This window comes from Canis aureus, chromosome 13 (genome assembly GCF_053574225.1).
Source record: "Canis aureus isolate CA01 chromosome 13, VMU_Caureus_v.1.0, whole genome shotgun sequence".
NCBI classification, from domain to species: domain Eukaryota; kingdom Metazoa; phylum Chordata; class Mammalia; order Carnivora; family Canidae; genus Canis; species Canis aureus.
The window spans coordinates 35,900,360-35,921,128 of record NC_135623.1 but is presented as its reverse complement, the minus strand read 5'-3'; the positions used below and the strand labels follow the sequence as shown (position 1 = coordinate 35,921,128).

General features: G+C 36.4%; 2 protein-coding genes across 12 annotated transcripts in view; one reads left to right on the top strand and one right to left on the bottom strand.

Moving 5' to 3' along the window:
- Positions 1 to 10,244, bottom strand: part of TMTC3 (transmembrane O-mannosyltransferase targeting cadherins 3) — a 102,287-nt gene extending 92,043 nt beyond the window's left edge. For 3 of the 9 annotated variants that reach the window (XR_013350650.1, XR_013350649.1, XR_013350648.1), the window contains exon 1: positions 3,145 to 3,316. The gene's annotated coding sequence lies outside the window, so the exon portion shown is untranslated. Of the gene's footprint in view, positions 1 to 2,652; positions 2,674 to 3,044; positions 3,065 to 3,144; positions 3,333 to 4,312; positions 4,372 to 10,179 lie in introns of those variants that run through there. The other 6 variants (XM_077845728.1, XM_077845734.1, XM_077845731.1 and 3 more) reach the window with 6 other exon arrangements.
- Positions 3,560 to 20,769, top strand: part of CEP290 (centrosomal protein 290) — an 88,709-nt gene continuing 71,499 nt past the window's right edge. Inside the window, exons 1-12 of one of the 3 annotated variants that reach the window (XM_077845725.1) lie at positions 3,560 to 3,789; positions 4,327 to 4,456; positions 4,607 to 4,684; positions 5,720 to 5,789; positions 6,054 to 6,100; positions 9,917 to 10,060; positions 14,348 to 14,401; positions 15,140 to 15,292; positions 15,668 to 15,850; positions 16,486 to 16,575; positions 18,754 to 18,876; positions 19,702 to 19,825. In XM_077845725.1, the coding sequence (XP_077701851.1) occupies positions 4,355 to 4,456; positions 4,607 to 4,684; positions 5,720 to 5,789; positions 6,054 to 6,100; positions 9,917 to 10,060; positions 14,348 to 14,401; positions 15,140 to 15,292; positions 15,668 to 15,850; positions 16,486 to 16,575; positions 18,754 to 18,876; positions 19,702 to 19,825 (1,168 nt within the window). In that variant the 5' untranslated portion in view covers positions 3,560 to 3,789; positions 4,327 to 4,354. The remainder of the gene's footprint in view (positions 3,790 to 4,326; positions 4,457 to 4,606; positions 4,685 to 5,719; positions 5,790 to 6,053; positions 6,101 to 9,916; positions 10,061 to 14,347; positions 14,402 to 15,139; positions 15,293 to 15,667; positions 15,851 to 16,485; positions 16,576 to 18,753; positions 18,877 to 19,701; positions 19,826 to 20,769) is intronic. The other 2 variants (XM_077845726.1, XM_077845727.1) reach the window with 2 other exon arrangements.

The window sequence follows — 20,769 nt, the reverse complement described above, 5'->3', positions numbered from 1 at the left end:
TAGACAGCAAGACTGAAGAACAAGCCTTTCACAGATACTGGTTCCCAGCATGCCTGAGGAGGCAGTATGGCATTTAAGAGAAAGTCCTCCAGCCAGAAAAATCCATGGTCAATCACACCAATTAATTTTTAGCATGGAACTTAATTAAGCTCTCCAAGCCTCAGTTTTTCTTTTCTTTTCTTTTTTTTTTAAAGATTTTATTTATTTATTCACGAAAGAGAGAGAGAGGCAGAGACACAGGCAGAGGAAGAAGCAGGCTCTATGCAGGGAGCCCAACGTGGGACTCGATCCAGGTCTCCAGGATCATACCCTGGGCCAAAGGCAGGCTCTAAACCTCTGAGCCAGGACAATATAGGCACCAACTTCATTGGACTGTTAGGAAGATTAAGTGAGAGTGACAAAGTTATAGTAATCATAAGAGTATGGTAACACGGGTTAATGGAACAAAATACCCTAGAAATAAACAAAGTACCAAGAATATACAATGAAGAAAGGAGAGTCCAATAAATGGTGTTGGGAAAACTGGAGAGTCACATGCTCCTTGACATTGACCCTGACAATGATTTTTTTTTTTTTTTGGATTTGGAACCAAAAGCAACTGCAAACAGCAAAAATAAACAGGTGGTACTATGTTAAATTAAAAAGCTTCTGCATAGCATGGGAAGCCATCATCAAAATGAAAAGCCAACCTACAGAATGGGAGAAAATATCTGCAAATCATATATAAGGGGTTAATATCCAAATACATTGGGAACTCATACAACAACAAAAAAGTAAACAATCTGGTTTAAAAACAGGCAGAGGAACTTCTTCCAAAGACATACAAATGGCCAACAGATAACACGAAAAGGCACTCAACATTACGAATCATCAGGGAAATGCAAATCAAAACCATGAGTTATCACCACACACCTGACAGTTTACTGTCATCAAAAAGACAAGTGACAGGGCAGCCCAGGTGGCTCAGCGGTTTAGCGCCATCTTCAGCCAGGATCAAGTCCCACATTGGGTTCCCTGCATGGAGCCTGCTTCTCCCTCTGCCTGAGTCTCTGCCTCTTTCTCTGTGTCTTTCTCATGAATAAATACATAAAATCTTAAAAAAAAAAAAGTTAAAAAAAAGGACAAGTGATAATAAGGGATAGCGAGGATACGGAGAAAAGGGAACCCTTGTGCATTGTTGGTGGGAATGTAAACTAGTGTAGACACTATGGAAAACAGTACGGAGGTTACTCAAAATTAAAAACTGAACTACAAAAAAAATAAAATAAATAAATAAAATAAAATAAAATAAAATAAAATAAAATAAAATAAAACCCGAACTACCATATTATCCAGCAATTCTATTTCTGGGTGTATATCCTAAGGAAATGAAATCACTATGTGGATAAGATATCTGCTCTCCCATATCCATTTCATTGTGTAATTATTTACAACAGCCAAGACATGGAAATAAGTTATGTGGCGACTGACAGATGAATAAAGAAAATGCGATATATACAGTGGAATATTATTTAGCCATTAAAAGAATGAAATCTTGCCATTTGGGAAGACATGGACCTTGATAGCATTACGCTAAGTGCAATAAGTCAGACAGAAAAAGACAAATACTATGGATCTCACATGTGGAATCTAAAAAAACAAACCCCAAAACAGCAACAACAACAACAAAAAAACAAAATCGAACTCATAGAAACAAAGAACCAACTGGTCAAAAGCTATAAATTTCTACGTAACGGGGATGCGATATCAGCATGGTTAAAAACAAAAAAAAAAACAGTACGTGGCATATAATCTCAGTAAAGGATACAACAAGATTATCATTCCTACAAATCTGATGAATGTCTTTGAAACATATCTGCGGAAATCATATCTGTTTTTATTTTCTCCTTGTTTATTTCCACCCAAACACGTGGTTTGAAAATGAATCTATGTATTTTTGGAAGGAAATTTGTTATCAATTACGGTTAAGAGGGACGCCCGGCTCCCGGTGCATGGAGCCTGCTTCTCCCTCTGCCTGTGTCTCTGCCTCTCTCTCTCTCTCTGTGACTATCATGAATAAATAAATAAAAAAAAATCTTAAAAAAAAAAAAAAAAAGGGGGGGGGACGCCCGGGCCGCTCAGCGCTTATCGCGTGCCTTTGGCTCAGGCCGCGATCCCGGGGTCCTCGGACCGAGTCCCACGTCGGGCTCCCCGTGAGGAGCCTGCTTCTCCCTCTGCCTCTCTCTCTGTGTCTCTCATGAATAAATACATAAAATCTTTAAAAAAAAAAAAGTTATAGTTAAGAAAAAATTCCTAAAAAAAAAATATATATATATAAACATGAGGCACTGGTCCCAAACAATTGAGAATGTCATTTAGATTTCAAGTCTACAGGGACGCCTAGGTGGCTCAGCGGTTGAGCACCTGTCTTTGGCTCAGGGTGTGATCTCACCGTCGCGGGATCGAGTCCCACATCGGGCTCCCTGCATGGAGCCTGCTTCTGTCTCTGCCTCTCTCTCTGTCTCTCATGAATAAATAAAAAAAATCTTAAAAAAAAAAAAAGATTTCAAGTCTACAGCCTAATAGAGTTCTGGAGTAGCCAGAAGAGCTAAGCGCAGTGGGATGAGCAACACCTGCCCAAAGGAACTGTGAACACCTGAGGAGCGCTTTCACCTGTGGGCATCGTCGCTGGTCAAGCAAGTGACAGGCTGAGGCAGGTGAGGGCTGCGGCCGCTCCTCCCTGCACCCCAGCGTCGGGATCAGGCTACACGAGTCCTCAACACTCCTCCCTGGAGCGCTTCACCCCTCGACACCCACTCCCCACCTCCGCCCCCAGCAAAGGCTACGGTGCGACAGGTGAGGCGGGCAGAGGAGACCGTGTCCTCAGTTCTTCACTCCCCACGAAACCATGACCCCGGCCGCGCGGCCCCGACTCCACCGCACAGAGTAGATCCTGAAAGCAAAGAAAACTCAAACTTTCTTTTTTCTTCCTGCAGAGGGCACCGCCCGGGGGACGTCCGCAAACGCCTCAGGAGAAGGGGTCTGCCCCCCTCAGCCCTTCAGACCTGGACCGAGTCCTTCCGCCCCGACCGCGCGCGCTTCCTTAAGCGGGGACCGCTCCCCTCCACGCCTCCCCCGCCGCTGACCCGCGCGGCCCGACCTCACCTGGAAGCGCGTCCAACCAGGAGACGGCTTAGGGAAATCCCGGGAAAAGCGGCCCGGCTGGTGACGCCACCGAAGGCACAGTCATGGTCTACCTCATTCAGGTCACCGGCGCAGACGCGCCTCAGCCACCGCGCCTCCCGCCTCTGGGTCGTTCCCCCGCTACCCCCGCGCGGTCGCAGCCTCCCGCATTGCACGCCGGGAACAGCCTACCTCCCTAGACTTCAGTTCCCAGCATGCACGAGCTTCCGAGCAGAACTGCATTCTGGGATTTGGAGTCCTTTTGCCCTCGCCTTCTCCCCGTCTTTCACACAGAGTCCAAGGGGCCCCGCAGGAGGATCTAAACGCAAAGCATCACTCAAGGTCGTGAAATGTAGGCTCCCCTCGCATCCGGGGCCTTGCGCCGTCCTTCGCGGGGTGGGGAATGGTGTCGCCTAGCAGCCGCCGCCGCTCTGGATTGCGCTGCACCAGTTGGCGGGATCCAGAGTCCCGGTGGAACGGCGCCGGGGAGCGGTCGGGCGTGGCGGCGGGGCCAGGCTCGACCCGGGGGGCGGATCGGGGGCCGCTGCTGATTGCCAGGCTCGGTTCGGTGGGTGGATCTTGGAGTGGATCTTGATGAGCAGGAGCAGCCAGTTTCTTCCCAAGCAGGTTCTTTAAGCCTCAGGGCCCGTACGTAACAGCCTAGCTTCCCCACTGCTTAGCCTGGTCTGCAACCCATCTGCCTTCTTCTAGCTGCAGCCCTGCTTTCCCTGGCCTAGCTGCGCTCATTTCAGTCGTTTATTTCTGCACTGTTTTTATTATTATTTTTTTTAAACCGCTCCTGTTCTTGCTTCTCCGAATCAGGATTCATTTTCAGCCTTCCAAGCACCCCCCTCGTTTTGGCACCACTAGATGTTCGCGCGCCTTGGTGGTAAGGGGGCGTGGAGGAGGGGATTCAGAATCTTAGTTCTGCCCTAGGTTAGTTTTAGAAGAAATCACTCCTAGTTTACAGGCGGTGCAGGATCTGTTGATTTGTGCCAGCTGTCATAGTTTTGATCAATGCTATTATGCCCACTTATCTCTTATGCAATTAGGGAGCCATACCTCTTTGCTAACACCATAGAGAGTTAAAATGATACAATCTATAAAAATAGTAATGCTGTTTATCTTGAAAATGCTAACACCCACCTACCTGTCTTGTTCCAGAAGGTAAAGCACAGTGAAAGATTTCAAGATGCCACCTAATATAAACTGGAAAGAAATAATAAAAGTTGATCCAGATGACCTGCCTCGTCAAGAAGAATTGGCAGATAATTTACTGGTTTCCTTATCCAAGGTGCTTAATTTATAAACAGTGCATCTATCTATGTACAACTGTGATTAATCCAAGTTGTCCCTGAGATCAATGAATGTTACAAATAGAAGAGTTTTTACATTTTGACTAAGGGTTATAAAACATAAAATAGATGCTTTTCTCTTTACTTAGGTGGAAATAAGTGAGCTAAAAACTGAAAGTCAAGAAAATGTGATACACCTTTTCAGAATTACTCAATCACTAATGAAGGTTTGTATGCAGTAGGTTTTAACAATATTTGACTATTAGAGGACATTTAAGGAGCTCTTAAATAAGTTAATTGTTATGAAGGTACTTTGTAATATCAAAATCACTCAAAAAGAGATCTCTTTCAAATATGGATTGAGAATTTTAGTGTGCAAAGCATTGCTCAATTCTGCTCCAAAGTTCCTAAAAGAATGCATAAGGGAAACAGAATGGGTATGTTTAAAAATAACATAGGCAACTCATTTGTGATTATGTTAACATAATCCTGAAGTCAGAATGAAAAATGTGAATGACTTGTAAGGGGTTTGTTAGGAGAGGAAGAGATTTAGGTGAGAGAAGGCCTCATAAAGGGCAAAGAGTGATGAGCAATTTTAGGTAAGTAGAAAGCAGTGGCAAATGTTAAAAAGCTTCTACAGCTGGACATCACAAGTAAAATCTGGGACTAGAAAATGTGCTTATTTTTTACAGTTGAGACAGGTGCAGAAAGTTTATAGTAGGTTGTAGAGGAAACTAATGTTGGTTATAGTTAGCAGTAGGCCGTCAAGGGTATTACAGGTGTATTTTATGTTGCTATTAGCAATGAGGAGCCATGAGAGGTTTTTGAGCCTAATTGATAAGTGCAAAAGTATGCCTTAGGAAGGCTTCAACTAGGTATATTAATAGGACTAAGTGAAGGGAATTGAAGCTATTTAGAGATAACATGGTGAAGAAGGTTAGATATAAGATTATGGGCTAGAATAATGACAAATGGAATAGAGAAACATAGTAGAAAGCATTACAAAGGGCAAAGTTACAGTACTGGATATAAGACTTGAGGGAGAAAAGAGGAATCAATATACTTCAAGCTGTTAGGAATCTAGGAATTATGTCCTTAAGAAAATCATCTATTCATTCAACAAATATTTACTGAAAGTCTCCATATCCCAGGCACTGAATGACAAATAAATATTGGGAAAGCAAATGAAACAAAGTTCTCATTTTCATTTTCAGTGCGTATGTAAAGGCATATTGAAATAACCTTTCTTTTTTAATGTTTAGATGAAAGCTCAAGAGGTTGAGCTAGCTTTGGAGGAAGTTGAAAAGGCTGGAGAAGAACAAGCAAAATTTGGTAAATGTCCTGGAAAAGTTTATCACAATGTTAAGTAGGGGGGCTTCTGTTTAATATACTCTATAAAATATACATGCTCAGTTTATTTTGTAAGAAATTTCTAGCATTCATATTTCCTGGATGAGGTATAAAAGTCATTTTTTCTTATGTTACTTATTATAATCATGATGGAGTCTTTAGAAATAATTTTATTACTTTGTTGAAATTTATTTAAAAGTTTGTTTTGAGATGAATCTGACCAATTGAAACTTTTTTTTTAAATAGAAAATCAATTAAAAACTAAAGTAATGAAACTGGAAAATGAACTGGAGGTAAGTTCTTTTCTATTACCTAGGGGGTAACTGTTGTTTATTTTGAATTACTGTTTTCGATTTTTTATCATTGGCTGGAAAAAACCACAAGAATGACATTGTGTTCATAATTAGTTGTTTGTTCGACATACATTTTACACGTTTACCATGTACCTTAAGTTCTTAGGATTGAACATCCAATAGTGAACAAAATAAAAATATTCAGTCACCCCCCCCCAAAGCTTACAATCTAGAGAGGTGTACAGAAGACTACTAGCAACTGAACTGAAGTGGAGGAACATGGGAATTTGAGGAATACTGGTGGAAGGATTTGGTAGAAGTAGTTTTTGAGAAAATTAGGAGCCAAATATGAATGTATTGTTACCAAACCAAAGATTTTGAAATTCCTGACAATGTGGGAAGGAGTGTGATACAAATGGATTAGCCTTTAAAAGGGGGAAAGACCTTCTTCCCTTTTTTTTTTTTTAAGATTTTATTTATTTATTCATGGGAGACACAGAGAGGCAGAGACACAGGCAGAGGGAGAAGCAGGTGCCCTGTGGGGAGCCGGAAGTGGGACTCATCCCAGGACTCCAGGAACACGCCCCCAGGCCAAAGGCAGGCACTAAACCGCTGAGCCACTCTGGGATCCCGACCTTCCTTTGTAATGGGAAGAATGGATGTGTGCAGAAGCTTTTATGTTTATAGGTTTAGTACCTAGAAGTTGAGAGGTTGGAGTGAAGGCCCATTTGCTAAAAATAAGAGTGGAAGATGTGTGATCAAATTTTAAGGAAAATTAAGCTTGAAATACTTGTGGAATATTTCAAGTACTCAGTGGAGAATGAGCTGGAGATTAGGGGATCTGGAGTCAGACAGTTTGAGTTCAAATCCTGATTCTTTTATTTACTAACTGTGAACTGGGATGAGTTATTTTTGTTCCCTATAATATATCTATATTCTAGAAAAATATCAGTCATTCTCAATAAATACTTACTAAATGAATTATGAAATCAGATTGATTCTGTTAGTGTTTAGACAGCTACAGTAGAATGGAAGGATAGGACAGTGGGAGATATTGGTAAGAAAGTGGTTGATTAAAATAATGATTATGAAATCTCAGCTGAATGGGTAAATCAAGATTTGAATGAGAGGTTAGAAAGGGGTCAAGGAATTAGAGGCTCCTGTGAAGTCAGAGGGTGGGTATACTAGGAACCATGAGACAATGTTTGCACTGGACAAGGTTCTGGTGTGGGCAAGAGAGTGGGAGGCTATAGTGAATTCAAGAAGCATGTGAAAAAAAAAAAAAGAGAGAGAGACTAGAATGAAAGTTATATGGGTATGAAAACTGCTTATGGGGTCTTTTGGTGGAACACTATGAGCCATGTGCCAAAAATTGCCAACGAATTTTGAGGGGGCTCAACTGGGAAGTTAGTAGTTTGCTGCTACCATGAATAGGTAGGGATTGAATAGCTGGTTATCATGTGGAATTCATAGCAGCCAGAGTTTTCATAAGATGGTGGAAGAATGATAGCCTGAAAGTTGCAAGTTGAGGTAAATCAACACCTTCTCTTGACCCTGAGGTCTATGGGATGTGAAAGAATGAGCATCTTCCAAAGAGTTCCAAAGTATTTAGTATACTAAAGGAACCAAATTGCAGCTAAGGAGGGGAGATGGAGAACATGATTCAGTAAAAGGGCCAAGAGTGTATTTATGTATTAATATTTTATTAATGTATCTTGAAAGAAGATTTTTGAGAGCACAATAGAAAGTGTTCTGAAGGAGGAAAAGAGTAAGAAAAAGCTATTTATTTTTTTTATTTTTATTAATTTTTTTTATTTATTTATGATAGTCACACAGAGAGAGAGAGTGAGAGAGGCAGAGACACAGGCAGAGGGAGAAGCAGGCTCCATGCACCGGGAGCCCGACTTGGGATTCGATCCCAGGTCTCCAGGATCGCGCCCTGGGCCAAAGGTGGGCGCCAAACCGCTGTGCCACCCAGGGATCCCGAAAAAGCTATTTAATATATAAGAATATAAGAATAACACAGCTGTATGGTAAAGAGATGAATGTGAGACAGGTAGATGCCAAAGGATATGTTTTGGACTGTGACTGAAAATAACAGGAATATGAAGTGAAATGGATTTAATCTGCCACAAGAGTTTTTTTTTTTTTTAAGTAAACTCTATCCCCCTAACGTGGGCCTCAAACTCATGACCCTGAGATCAAGAGTTGAATGCTCTACTTACTGAACCAGCCAGGTGCCCTAATCTGGCCCAAGATTTTAAAGGTGATCTTGGTCTGAGCCATCCAGTACAGTAGCACTAATCACTTGTGGCTATTTACACTCCTGTGTAAGTCAGAGGGTGGGTATACTAGGAACCATGAGACAATGTTTGCACTGGACAAGGTTCTGGTGTGGGCAAGAGAGTGGGAGGCTATAGTGAATTCAAGAAGCATGTGAAAAAAAAAAAAAGAGAGAGAGACTAGAATGAAAGTTATATGGGTATGAAAACTGCTTATGGGGTCTTTTGGTGGAACACTATGAGCCATGTGCCAAAAATTGCCAACGAATTTTGAGGGGGCTCAACTGGGAAGTTAGTAGTTTGCTGCTACCATGAATAGGTAGGGATTGAATAGCTGGTTATCATGTGGAATTCATAGCAGCCAGAGTTTTCATAAGATGGTGGAAGAATGATAGCCTGAAAGTTGCAAGTTGAGGTAAATCAACACCTTCTCTTGACCCTGAGGTCTATGGGATGTGAAAGAATGAGCATCTTCCAAAGAGTTCCAAAGTATTTAGTATACTAAAGGAACCAAATTGCAGCTAAGGAGGGGAGATGGAGAACATGATTCAGTAAAAGGGCCAAGAGTGTATTTATGTATTAATATTTTATTAATGTATCTTGAAAGAAGATTTTTGAGAGCACAATAGAAAGTGTTCTGAAGGAGGAAAAGAGTAAGAAAAAGCTATTTATTTTTTTTATTTTTATTAATTTTTTTTATTTATTTATGATAGTCACACAGAGAGAGAGAGTGAGAGAGGCAGAGACACAGGCAGAGGGAGAAGCAGGCTCCATGCACCGGGAGCCCGACTTGGGATTCGATCCCAGGTCTCCAGGATCGCGCCCTGGGCCAAAGGTGGGCGCCAAACCGCTGTGCCACCCAGGGATCCCGAAAAAGCTATTTAATATATAAGAATATAAGAATAACACAGCTGTATGGTAAAGAGATGAATGTGAGACAGGTAGATGCCAAAGGATATGTTTTGGACTGTGACCGAAAATAACAGGAATATGAAGTGAAATGGATTTAATCTGCCACAAGAGTTTTTTTTTTTTTTTTAAGTAAACTCTATCCCCCTAACGTGGGCCTCAAACTCATGACCCTGAGATCAAGAGTTGAATGCTCTACTTACTGAACCAGCCAGGTGCCCTAATCTGGCCCAAGATTTTAAAGGTGATCTTGGTCTGAGCCATCCAGTACAGTAGCACTAATCACTTGTGGCTATTTACACTTAAATTCATTACAATAGAAATTAGAAATTCATTTCCGTAGTTGCAGTGGCCACATTTGAAGTTCACAAAGCCACTTGTAGATAGTGGCTCTGCTACTCAACCATGCAGAGAACATTTCCATTATCCTAGAAAGTCCTGTTGGACAGCCCTGGTTTAAATAGGGTACAAGGGAAAGGGTAGTTTAAGAGCAGCAGAGGTCAGTGTCTGGGTGGATTTTACATGATTTTAAACATCTGGTGCTGATTATATATAACACAAATTTAAAGTCAATTTGTTGTTGAGTCTTCTAATGGGATTGATTTCTACTTTTGGTTTATTTAAGTTGGCACAGCAGTCTGCAGGTGGAAGAGACACTCGGTTTTTACGTGATGAAATTCGCCAACTTGAAAAACAATTGGAACAAAAAGATAGAGAATTGGAGGACATGGAAAAGGAGTTGGAGAAAGAGAAGAAGGTTAATGAGCAAGTAAGGCATATTTCCTCAATGAATTTTAACTGTTTAAGTTACCTAAAAACACCTGATTATGTTTTTATAATGGCAACTATCAATTTCTGTGTTTTATGTGAGAATAGATGTATGCTTACCTCTAAAGTTTTGTATTACTGTTCATGTTTTCATTATATCTTTGAATCAAATTCCATGGTTTTAGGAGTACTTCATATTGTGCAATAAATACCTATATGTAAAAAAAATATAGGTTCTTAAAAAGTTTGTTAAAGCCAGCATTTTTAAATCCATGTGTATTTTAAATCACAACATTTTGTCTTTTAGACAAATATAGTTATTACCTTTTGGATTATTATATTGTTATTTAGAAAATAATTCATCCAGTGTTCTCTTAAATTTAGTTTAAGGAAAAAATTTTTTGCAGATGTATTTAGAAAATCCTGTCAGAAAACAAATTTCCTATTTTGCCTCACCTGTTAGTAAACTTTTATAGAATCTGCTGCCTAAGCATAGTAACATTCCATCCCTGATTCCCAGAAACTTTCACCTTTGTGTCCTTTTAGGTCAATATTTCATTACATCCTAATAATATTTGTCCATTGTTCTCTTAGAAGTAGAAGGCAATAAATTTTAAGTAAACAACAATGGTTATAAAGTGTTGTCGCTATTTTATAAGGTTATAAGGTGTTACAAATTGATTTGTAAAGAAAAACTTCCCTATTCTTGATATATTTATTTTCTTACATAATTAAAAGATTCATGTAAAAGTGATCTATCCATACCATTTTTGTGCTGAAAAATGTATGGATTGATGCCACCTAAAGGTTAGGAATAAGTTCTTAGAGGATTGTCTGTTTAGTTGACTTAATAAAACAAAGCAGACCTATGAATTTCTTAATAATCATTAAGGACTCAATCTATGATATACAGAAATAGATTTGCTTGTTAGGGGGATATCTGTCATTTTCCGAACTGTTCTTCCATCTAGCCCATATTAATCAACTTTTTGTCATTCATATCCATATCCTGTTAATCAGAACTATCTTGTCCATTCTTAGACTACTATCTATTCATAGAAACAAATACAGAAAACTTGAATATATGGCCTATGTACCATTCCAGTTGTTAGATTCTTTGAGATGGAATATGAGTTATTGGCAATTTCTTCTTTGCCCTTATTGAGTTTAGCTTGCCAGAGACTGTTAGATGCTAGGAATATAGAGGGTAATGTTATCCTGCTTCTTGATATTCTTTGTCTATAATAAATGTAACATATCCCTACTCTGGGGAGGGATAACTAAATCAGTCTTGAGGTTCAGGAAATGATTTGTAAACTGAGACCTGAAGGACGCGGGTGGCTCAGTGGGTTAAGGGTCTGCCTTCAGCTCATGATTCCCCTTGATTCTCCCTTGATTCCTAGGGTCCTAGAATCAAGCCCACATTGGGCTCCCTGCTCAGTAGGGGATCTGCTTCTTTCTCTCTGCCTCTGCCCCGCCCCTGCTCGTGCTCTCCCATTCACATTCTCTCTTAAATAAAGAAAATCTTTAAAACAAATTATTAAAAACAAAACACCAAAAAGCAGACCTGAATTAGGAGTTAGTCTGGCAAGGGGATGGGGTATACGTGGTGGTTAAAGAAAGGGCATTCTGGGCTGAAGATACAGCATTTGCTAAGACCTAGAGGGAAGAGATGGCATGGTGAATTTAGGGAATTACAGTTACTCATTTTGGCTGAAATATAGGTAAAAATGGCTAGTGTAGAATCCTTATTATGTGCCAGATACTTTATAGGCACTAATTTGTTGTTCCTTGTTTCATACATATCATTTGAGATAGGTAACATTTCCCCATGCTCCAGATAGGGAAACAGACAAAGAAAGGGTAATTGTCCATGGTTACAGAAATAATGAGTGGTAAAAACAGGATTTGAATCCAAACCTACTCAGTGAGTCTGTTCTAAACCACTGTACTATCTTGCCTTTGTAGTTTAAACATTTGTGATCCTCCGGAGAGATAAGTACAAGTCAGTTCCTGAGAAATTTGGTCTTTTTCCTAAAAGAAGAAGAATTTTGAATATGAGAATATCGTGATCAGATCTATACTTTTGATGTTTATTCAGCTTTATAGAGAGTGGATTGAAGAGGACTAAGAATAGTAAAGAGACATCTGTGCTAATTCAGGCAGGTGCTGATGATGGACTAATTAAAATCATGACTGAAGAGATTAAGGGATATAGACAGGTTTAGAGATGTACGTGTAATTGGATGTGTTGAATGGTTGTCAGGAGAGGGAGGAATGGAGAGTTTTCTGGGTTGGGCCACTGAATAATAAGGTAGTGTTATTCACTAAGTAGAGACATAAGAGAAATTTATAAGGTGTGTAATTACTACTCCAGTTTTCACTTTTGTTCATGTTAAGTTTGAGATTCCAGTGGGCATATTCAAAAAGAGTAACTGGTTTTGGAATTCATAAAACGCATTGGGTAGAGGGTGAAGGTTTGTGAGTTAGCAACATAGCTATGAAGCCGTAGAAATGACTGTAAGGGAGATCTCTGAGAAATGTCTAACGAAACAGGAAGAGGTGCTTTAAGGAACAGCATAAGACAAAAATCAAGAATGTGATGTTTGAAAAATTAAGGGAAAAGAGCATCAGTAGTACTAAATGCTTCAGTGTTAAGTTCTTGACATCTCTTTCCTAGTTAAAATTTTCCAATTCAAAACACAATAGGATTATTTCTTAACTCCCAGGCAACGATGGTGATGATGATGATGATGATGATGATAGTAGTAGTAGTAGGTACACTCTTGAAATTTCTCCGGTGTTTTGCATTTTATTATAAACTTTCTCTAAACTTTTTTAATTTTATTTTAATAAGTCTTTAAAAATTTTTTTTTTATTTATTTATGATAGTCACAGAGAGAGAGAGAGAGAGAGAGGCAGAGACATAGGCAGAGGGAGAAGCAGGCTCCATGCAGGGAGCCCGATGTGGGATTCGATCCCGGGTCTCCAGGATCGCGCCCTGGGCCAAAGGCAGGCGCTAAACTGCTGCACCACCCAGGGATCCCTCTAAACTTTTTATTTTGAAAACTATCATACCTTCCTAAATATTATAGGAAAAACAATAAGCATTCATATACTCTTCATACAGATTCACCAATTGTCAAAATTTTGCCACTTTTACTTTATCTCTCCATCAATATCTTTGTATTCACATAGTTCTCTCTCTTTGCTGAGCCATTTGAGAATTAACTGCTGCATATATCATGATACTTCATGAACACTAAAATATTTCAGCATGTGTCTCTGAAAAAGAGGAGTATTCTCCAATGTAATCATTATATAATTACCATATGCAGGAAATTTAATATTTTTCAATACTGTTACCTAATATCTAGTCTCTAATTGTATTTTTTTCCTTTGGCTTAATAATGCCCTTCATAGCCCTTCCACCCAAATCCAAGGTTCCATCAAGGGTCACATACTGCATTTGGTTATTTACTATAGACTTTTAAATGTATTCTAATTCCAAACCACTGATCTTTTACATTCTGCTTGAATGAGGGAGAAAAGTGAAAAGACATAAGAGGTTTGGACATTGTTTAAAAAAAAACTGTGATAATAGTTAATAAAATTTGTTTTGGGAAATAAAAGAATCACAAATGAAATCATTTATGTGAGAAGAAAACACTCCATAATTTTTTTGTTATTTCATGCACTGAGCATTGTGCTAAGGGACTTTATAAACATCATAGTTAATTTTTACATCAATATATGAGATGGGAAAATTGGATTTAAAAGATAGTAAATGGCTTGTTTGTACTCCACCAGAAATCAGTGGACAAAGAATATAAACCTGGGCTAGTCAGATTTCAGATTGCTTCTTTTTAACCATTATGTTGTGCTGCCTTATATTTCTAAGTAATTTAAATGCTCACCAGAACAAAAAATATCCTAGCCCTGACATAGAACTGCAAAATGCTAAAGATCTTGGACAGAAAATTGCTGATTATTAGGTTTGGGCGAGGAGTGGAATAGTTTGTTTGTTGCTTTGTTTCTGTATCCTTTGGTTAGTTAGTTTTTTTTTTTTTTTTTAATCATTTAAACTCAGCCTGTTTTGTTTTTCCTAATCTTTAGATTTCACAAATTTTGGTTTATTATTCATATCTGTGATCAACATGAAGTCCTTAGTAGTTAATCATTCTCTACTTAATTAGAATTTAAAATTTAAATTGATTAGTTGAAACCTGGATTTATATTGAATTACTGCTAAACCTTATTTACTTATTTTTTTATTTTGCTATTTTAGTTGGCTCTTCGAAATGAGGAAGCAGAAAATGAAAACAGCAAATTAAGAAGAGAGGTTGGTAAAAAAATTTAGTAGTTGTAGTAGTTCAATAAATTACTTGTTAAAAACATTTTCATAAATTTATACTCTAAGCAGGACTGTAATCTTCTAAGTAACAGATGCTTTCAAGTTGGCTTATTTTTATATGAATTTGTCTCAGGGAAATAGAAAATAAATTGAAAGTTGAGGCTACTAAGTACTATGTTCATCTCTTACTGTATGGGGGTAAATTTTGCTTTGTTTTATAAGCTATTCTTTGTTAGTTTGCTAATTGCTGAATAACTGCATTTCTGTCTTTTCTTATTTTACCCAGTATTCTTTTAAATGTTTTGTTTCTCATGAAATCTTATAAGTTCTGTATTATTTGGTTCTTCTGAGCCAAATAATGTTTGTACATTGTTTATCCTTACAGGAGTTCTTATCTTTTTAACATAACCAAAATATTCCTTATTTTGGTTGATAATTAATATTCTTACTTTCTTTGATTATCCAAAATAATATCTCCTCCTAAAATTTCTTTATTGTTTTAATTTCTAATTCCTAATTTTAATTATATGTTGCCTTTCTTATTTCTAATTTTCTTTTTCCTATTCTTTTCTGGAGAACAAACGTCTAAAGAAAAAGGTGAGACTTTAAGGGTGGCGAGACCTTGGGATTTTAAAGATATGTTTTGAGATCAACTATTTAGAGGATGAAGTTTTGTTTCTCTGGATAGTTTCTTAATATAGAATATTGTATTTGGTCTGCCTTCAGAATGAGCAGCTTCGTCAGGATATTATTGACTATCAGAAACAAATAGATTCCCAAAAAGAAACACTTTTATCAAGAAGAGGAGAAGACAGTGACTACCGATCACAATTGTCTAAAAAAAACTATGAACTTGTCCAATATCTGGATGAAATTCAGGTAAAATAGAAGTCAATTCAAGGCAATGATTCTTATAAAGCTTTATTATAATATAAATCTAGTATTTGGTCCTACATTTAAATTCTGTAGTAGAAATCTGCAACTATGCATTTGGAAACATGAAATAAATTTCATCTTTAAAGTTACAAATCTTGCAAATTCACTCATTTTATATGTCTATCTTGGGCATTAAGAAGAACCAAGCTTTTTAGATGCAATCTGCTTGATATTTAATTTGATTTAATTGGATCAAACGCTACTAAAGATCTATAAAGGACTCTCTATTCTCCAACAGACACTTAAGATTCTGTTTAATTTTAATTTCGTTTAAATTTCAGTTTCTTAAGTTAACCATAGTGTTTTTAACTTTATTAGACTTTAACAGAAGCTAATGAAAAAATTGAAGTTCAGAATCAAGAAATGAGAAAAAATCTAGAAGAGTCTGTACAGGAGATGGAAAAGATGACTGATGAGTATAACAGGATGAAAGCAATCGTACATCAGACAGATAATGTCATGGACCAATTAAAAAAAGAAAATGATCATTACCGGCTCCAAGTAAGTATAACTGTTTGATTAACTCATTTGTGCAGACTTCATATTATATCATATTATTTATGTGAAACTAAAAAGTACTTTAACTTTCTAGGATATAAATTTTTGTCTTATGCTGTACTATATCCTCTTACTGTAATGTGTTGCCATGCTGGTATATTTGTCCATATGTATTTCTTTAATCCCCTTATGCATACCTCATATGTGTCGTGAACGAATGTGTAGACAGGGTCCTGGAAAACTGATAAACATGGGGATTTTCTACTAAAGATTCCTAGAAGTCCTGTGGACCTGAAGTTAAATCTTATACCATAAATGCATCATAAATATCAGAAAACCAATATATTGCTTATTTTTTACATGATATTACCCTGGTGTTAAAATAGAATAATGCTCAAAAATATAATTCTCTATTAATGACAAATAATTATACATATGTAGTGATACAGAAACTATTAAATATCACGTCTAACTGTAGAACTGCTCCAATAATGGATATGCATTGGTAATGTGTATGTATATACATGTATGAGTATATACAGTGTGTATGTGTAATGTATGTGTAAATATGCATATATAACAAATAAGTGTATATTGCACTATTTTGCAACAATTATTGAAATAATTGTTGCTTTTAGGTGCAGGAGCTTACAGATCTTCTGAAAGCAAAAAATGAGGAAGATGATCCAGTCATGGCTGCTGTCAATGCAAAAGTAGAAGAATGGAAGGTGGCTTTTTTTTTTTTTTAGTTGATATAATGGGTTTTTCATCTGTATTTTTTATTTCAACTTCTTAGTCTTAGTTTTCTTTAAAGTCTTTATGGTAGTTAGTGACATTTTTATTAGGCAATTTTTAAAGTGCATTGTATGTCCTACTTAGAAAAGCACTAAGTATTCTCTCTTCTATAGTCCTCTAGCTTATTTGTAATATAAGTCTAAAACATAACTTACTTGTCATCTAAAATAGATAATTCTAAGTAAAATTTAAATTTTTCACATAACTTATAGGTGCCTTGTATAATGTATATATAGTTCCTGGTTTAATTTAAGTTTTTTCAATTCTCCTTCCTTCAGACCAATCAAACTGTTGGTTTTTAGTGGGAATGGGAGTAAGGAAAGGGACTTTCAGAATCATCTGAGTTTTTCAAAATACACCTTTCTTTCTCCTCCCTACTCTCCAACCCCAACAAAATCCTCTGACCTTACCATGTCAGAAGCTAGGATTATAACGACTGTATATTTTGAGAAAAGTAGGAAGTGATTCTGAATAAACCTAATTTTAAAAGCTATCACTTCTATAGTCATTGTTTCTAAACAGAGGTCACATAAGTCTTGTTGGCTATTTGGATTTGGTTATCTGGAAAGTTCAGATAATCTGTATTTTAAACAAAAGCAGTAGCAGTGACAATGATACCCTGTGGAGTCAATTGGGTCAGTAAACTTTCTGTAAAAAGTCCAGAGAGTAAATATTTTAGAACATATTATCTCTGGTGTAACCAAACTCTGCTATTATAACATGAAAGGCAGCCATAAACAATACACAAATGAATGAGCAGGGCTGTTTTGCAATAAGACTTTACAAAAACAGGCAGCAGGCCAAATTTGACCCTTGATTGAGTTTACCAACCCCTGGGGGAAAGAAAAGTTTTACATCATTTAATTTAGGGGGTAAAGATGGTAGTATATGTTTTCTTCTGCATTTTGTTTTCACTTAATATCTTTTAGGAATTATTTATGTCGGTATATATACTACTGCTTTGTTCTTTTTAATGGCTTTGTAATTTTTCTTTGTAGGTATTTATTTAATTGATAGCCTAGCCTGTTGAGTGATATTTAGCAGTTTCTGCTATTTGGTATTAGAAGCAATGTTATAATGAATATTTCATGTATTTGTTGTTTTGCAAATACATAGATTAAATTGCTACAAGTTGTCATATATATCCAAATCATCCCTCCAGTTTGACACTTGTCTTTTGGCATTATGGTACTTTTTGTTATGAAGTATTTCTTTTTGTATCATGTAGTTTATTTTTTTGTGTCTTTTGAACTCTGTATCATAATTAGAGAGAGTTCTGAGTATAAAATTGTTTTCTCTATTTTCTTCTAGTACCTCCTAGTTTCATCTTTTACATTTAAGTCTTTTAAGCATATGTAATTAATTTTGGCATGGAGAGTGAAGTATGGATGCAACAGACATACTCTGTTCTCTGAACATTATTTATTGAACACTTTATCTTCCTACTGAAATACAATTTCATTTTTGTTACATACGACACTCTTGTTGAATTTGAATTTATTTTTGAACTCTCTCCTTTATATTGATCTAGTTTTTAACCATGTGTCCTTGTTTTAGTTATTATGTTTAAATATATGAAAAAGCTATTCAGTTTTTAGATACATGTGGACATGTTTTTTGTATGAATTTTAGAAATAGTTCTTAAAAATCTTATTGGATATGTGATAAATTTATAAATTAATTTTACAAGTTGATTTTGGTATTTGATTCTTCTAGCAGAGAACACAAGACACCTTCATCCAGTGGCATTTTAAGGTTTTCTCCATAAAAACTAATTGTACAAAACTTCCTTGTAGTTGCATGAGAGTATTTACAATTCTTATTTAAGAATGGGTTTTTAAAGCTTGAGAGTATTTAAAGATTGAATTTCTAAAACAGCAAAAATTATAATGTATATTTTGAATCATTTCTTATTTGACCTTAAGGTTGTACACCCAAAAGCAACAATGATTATGCAAATAGTTGCTGATACTTACTCGCTTCAAAGTGAATTTTATTTCCTGTGTTTTCTTGAAATCTGCTAATGGTACATATTAGAGTACTTACCATAAGTGAAAAATGATTTATTAATTTTCCTCTTATGTAACAGATCCTATGTTGTTTATATCTAGTTAATTTTGTCTTCTAAAGATGATGAAATTATTGAATATCAGCAAATGTTGCATAACCTGAGGGAGAAATTGAAAAATGCCCAGCTTGATGCTGATAAAAGTAATGTTATGGCTCTACAACAGGTAAAACCTTCTCAAAATTTGGTTTATTAAAGTAGGCAATGTGTCTTACCTAGTGGCTTGCCCTGTTGGGTATATGAGAAAGTCCTTTGAAATGCAGTCCCAAGAAACAATTAGAATTAAGTTTAGAGTTAGGAATAGAGTTATTTTGTATATTTTCCTATATTGATGCAGATAATAGATATATTGTTTTGATTGGGAATTATTTAATAAGAAACAAAAACTTTTAGAAACTTAAAAATATCTTAATATTCTATTATTAATGCTTATTATGTTATATGTTGGTGCTGAAATATCCTATATAATGTGAAAAAAGCTAAAAGTTTGGTAATAATTTGACTATTACATTAAATTTCATTTTTAATACAAATGTATTTGTGTAGAAGTTATACTTTCATCATCTGTGCCCTATAGTCATAGTTCAAAAGAAAGAGGCAAATTTGGGAAGTATCTGGAGGATAAGAACAATTGCAAGGGACAATATTTTGAATGAAGTGTTACATGGCAATAGATGGAAATGGGTGGATCATGAGGAATGGTAGCATGAAACGAGTCAGAAGAAGCTGTCAATATCAGAGTATTCTGGAATTCCCTTTGCCAGGATGTTAGCAGTTCTCTTTTTAAATATTAGAGTGACATCAGTGTACCAAACGTTGTGTGGTGCAGTTGAGGGAGACAAAGTAGTAAAAGACATTGTTTTGACCCATAGAAAATATATTCTATAATCTTGTTGAAAAAAACACAAGACCTACTTTTTTCCCCTCACTTTTAACATGCATGTTAACATCCATGAATAAATCATATGTAATATTCTAAAATATTTTATAGGGCATACAAGAACGAGATAGTCAAATTAAGATGCTCACTGAACAAGTAGAACAATATACAAAAGAAATGGAAAAAAATACTTTCATTATCGAAGATTTGAAAAATGAGCTTCATAGAAACAAAGGTAATTGATTCAATGTTTAATAAGTACTTAAATTTATTCTATGTACCATTCAATTTTACAAGGATTTTGTTTTTCTTAAATTGTCAATAGATATATTATTGATTTTTCTTTTTGAATTTTATATTTTTAAAAATGACTTTACATGTGTTAACTAGTATAGTAACTACATAAATTACTAGTGTTTAAATTTGTAAGTGATAAGAGATATTTTCTGTAAGTTTTCCCCAATAAAAATTACATTAACTTTTATTACCAGATTAGTTAGGTGAAAGAAATGAAAAATGGTGATATAATTGATTGTAGTTATTTATCCCATTTTTTATAATTAAAAAGAATAGAAGAGAATAAAATTTTTATCTCTGTGTAGAGATAAAATGTGTAGTAGCATTGCAGGTAATTTCCAGAAGTCATTTGGCTCATCAGCATTTGAATGAACATTACCAAATTAGTATCTCATCTTATTCTCCCTACCCTGGGACATACTGCCTTGCCTAATACATGTGAACAGAAGCCCTTAAAACATCAGTGGTCTCATATTTCCATAGCAGTACATACTGTAGTTATACCAGGACACATTAATGCAAACCATTCATAATAAATTCATGACACATTTAACATAATTGCTGAAGATAAAAAAGACACAAAGGTAACTAGCTAGTGAGTTAATGGTGGTGGTGGTGGTGATTGTAATTTAGATAGTGAGGCAAAAGCCTCTTTGAGGAGATACTTGAACACTTTTAGGAAGTGAGGTGGTAAGCCAATCAGATGTCCCCAGACAATGGGAATGTAAAGGTACCGAAGTAGTAGTATACAGAGTGTGTTGAAGAACAACAAAGAAGTCTTTGTGGTTGAAACAGTGGGCAGGTGGGGCAGTAGTACGTGATGAGATCAGAGAGGTGACCAGGGGCCATATCATGAAGAGACTTAATGGTTCACTGTAAGAC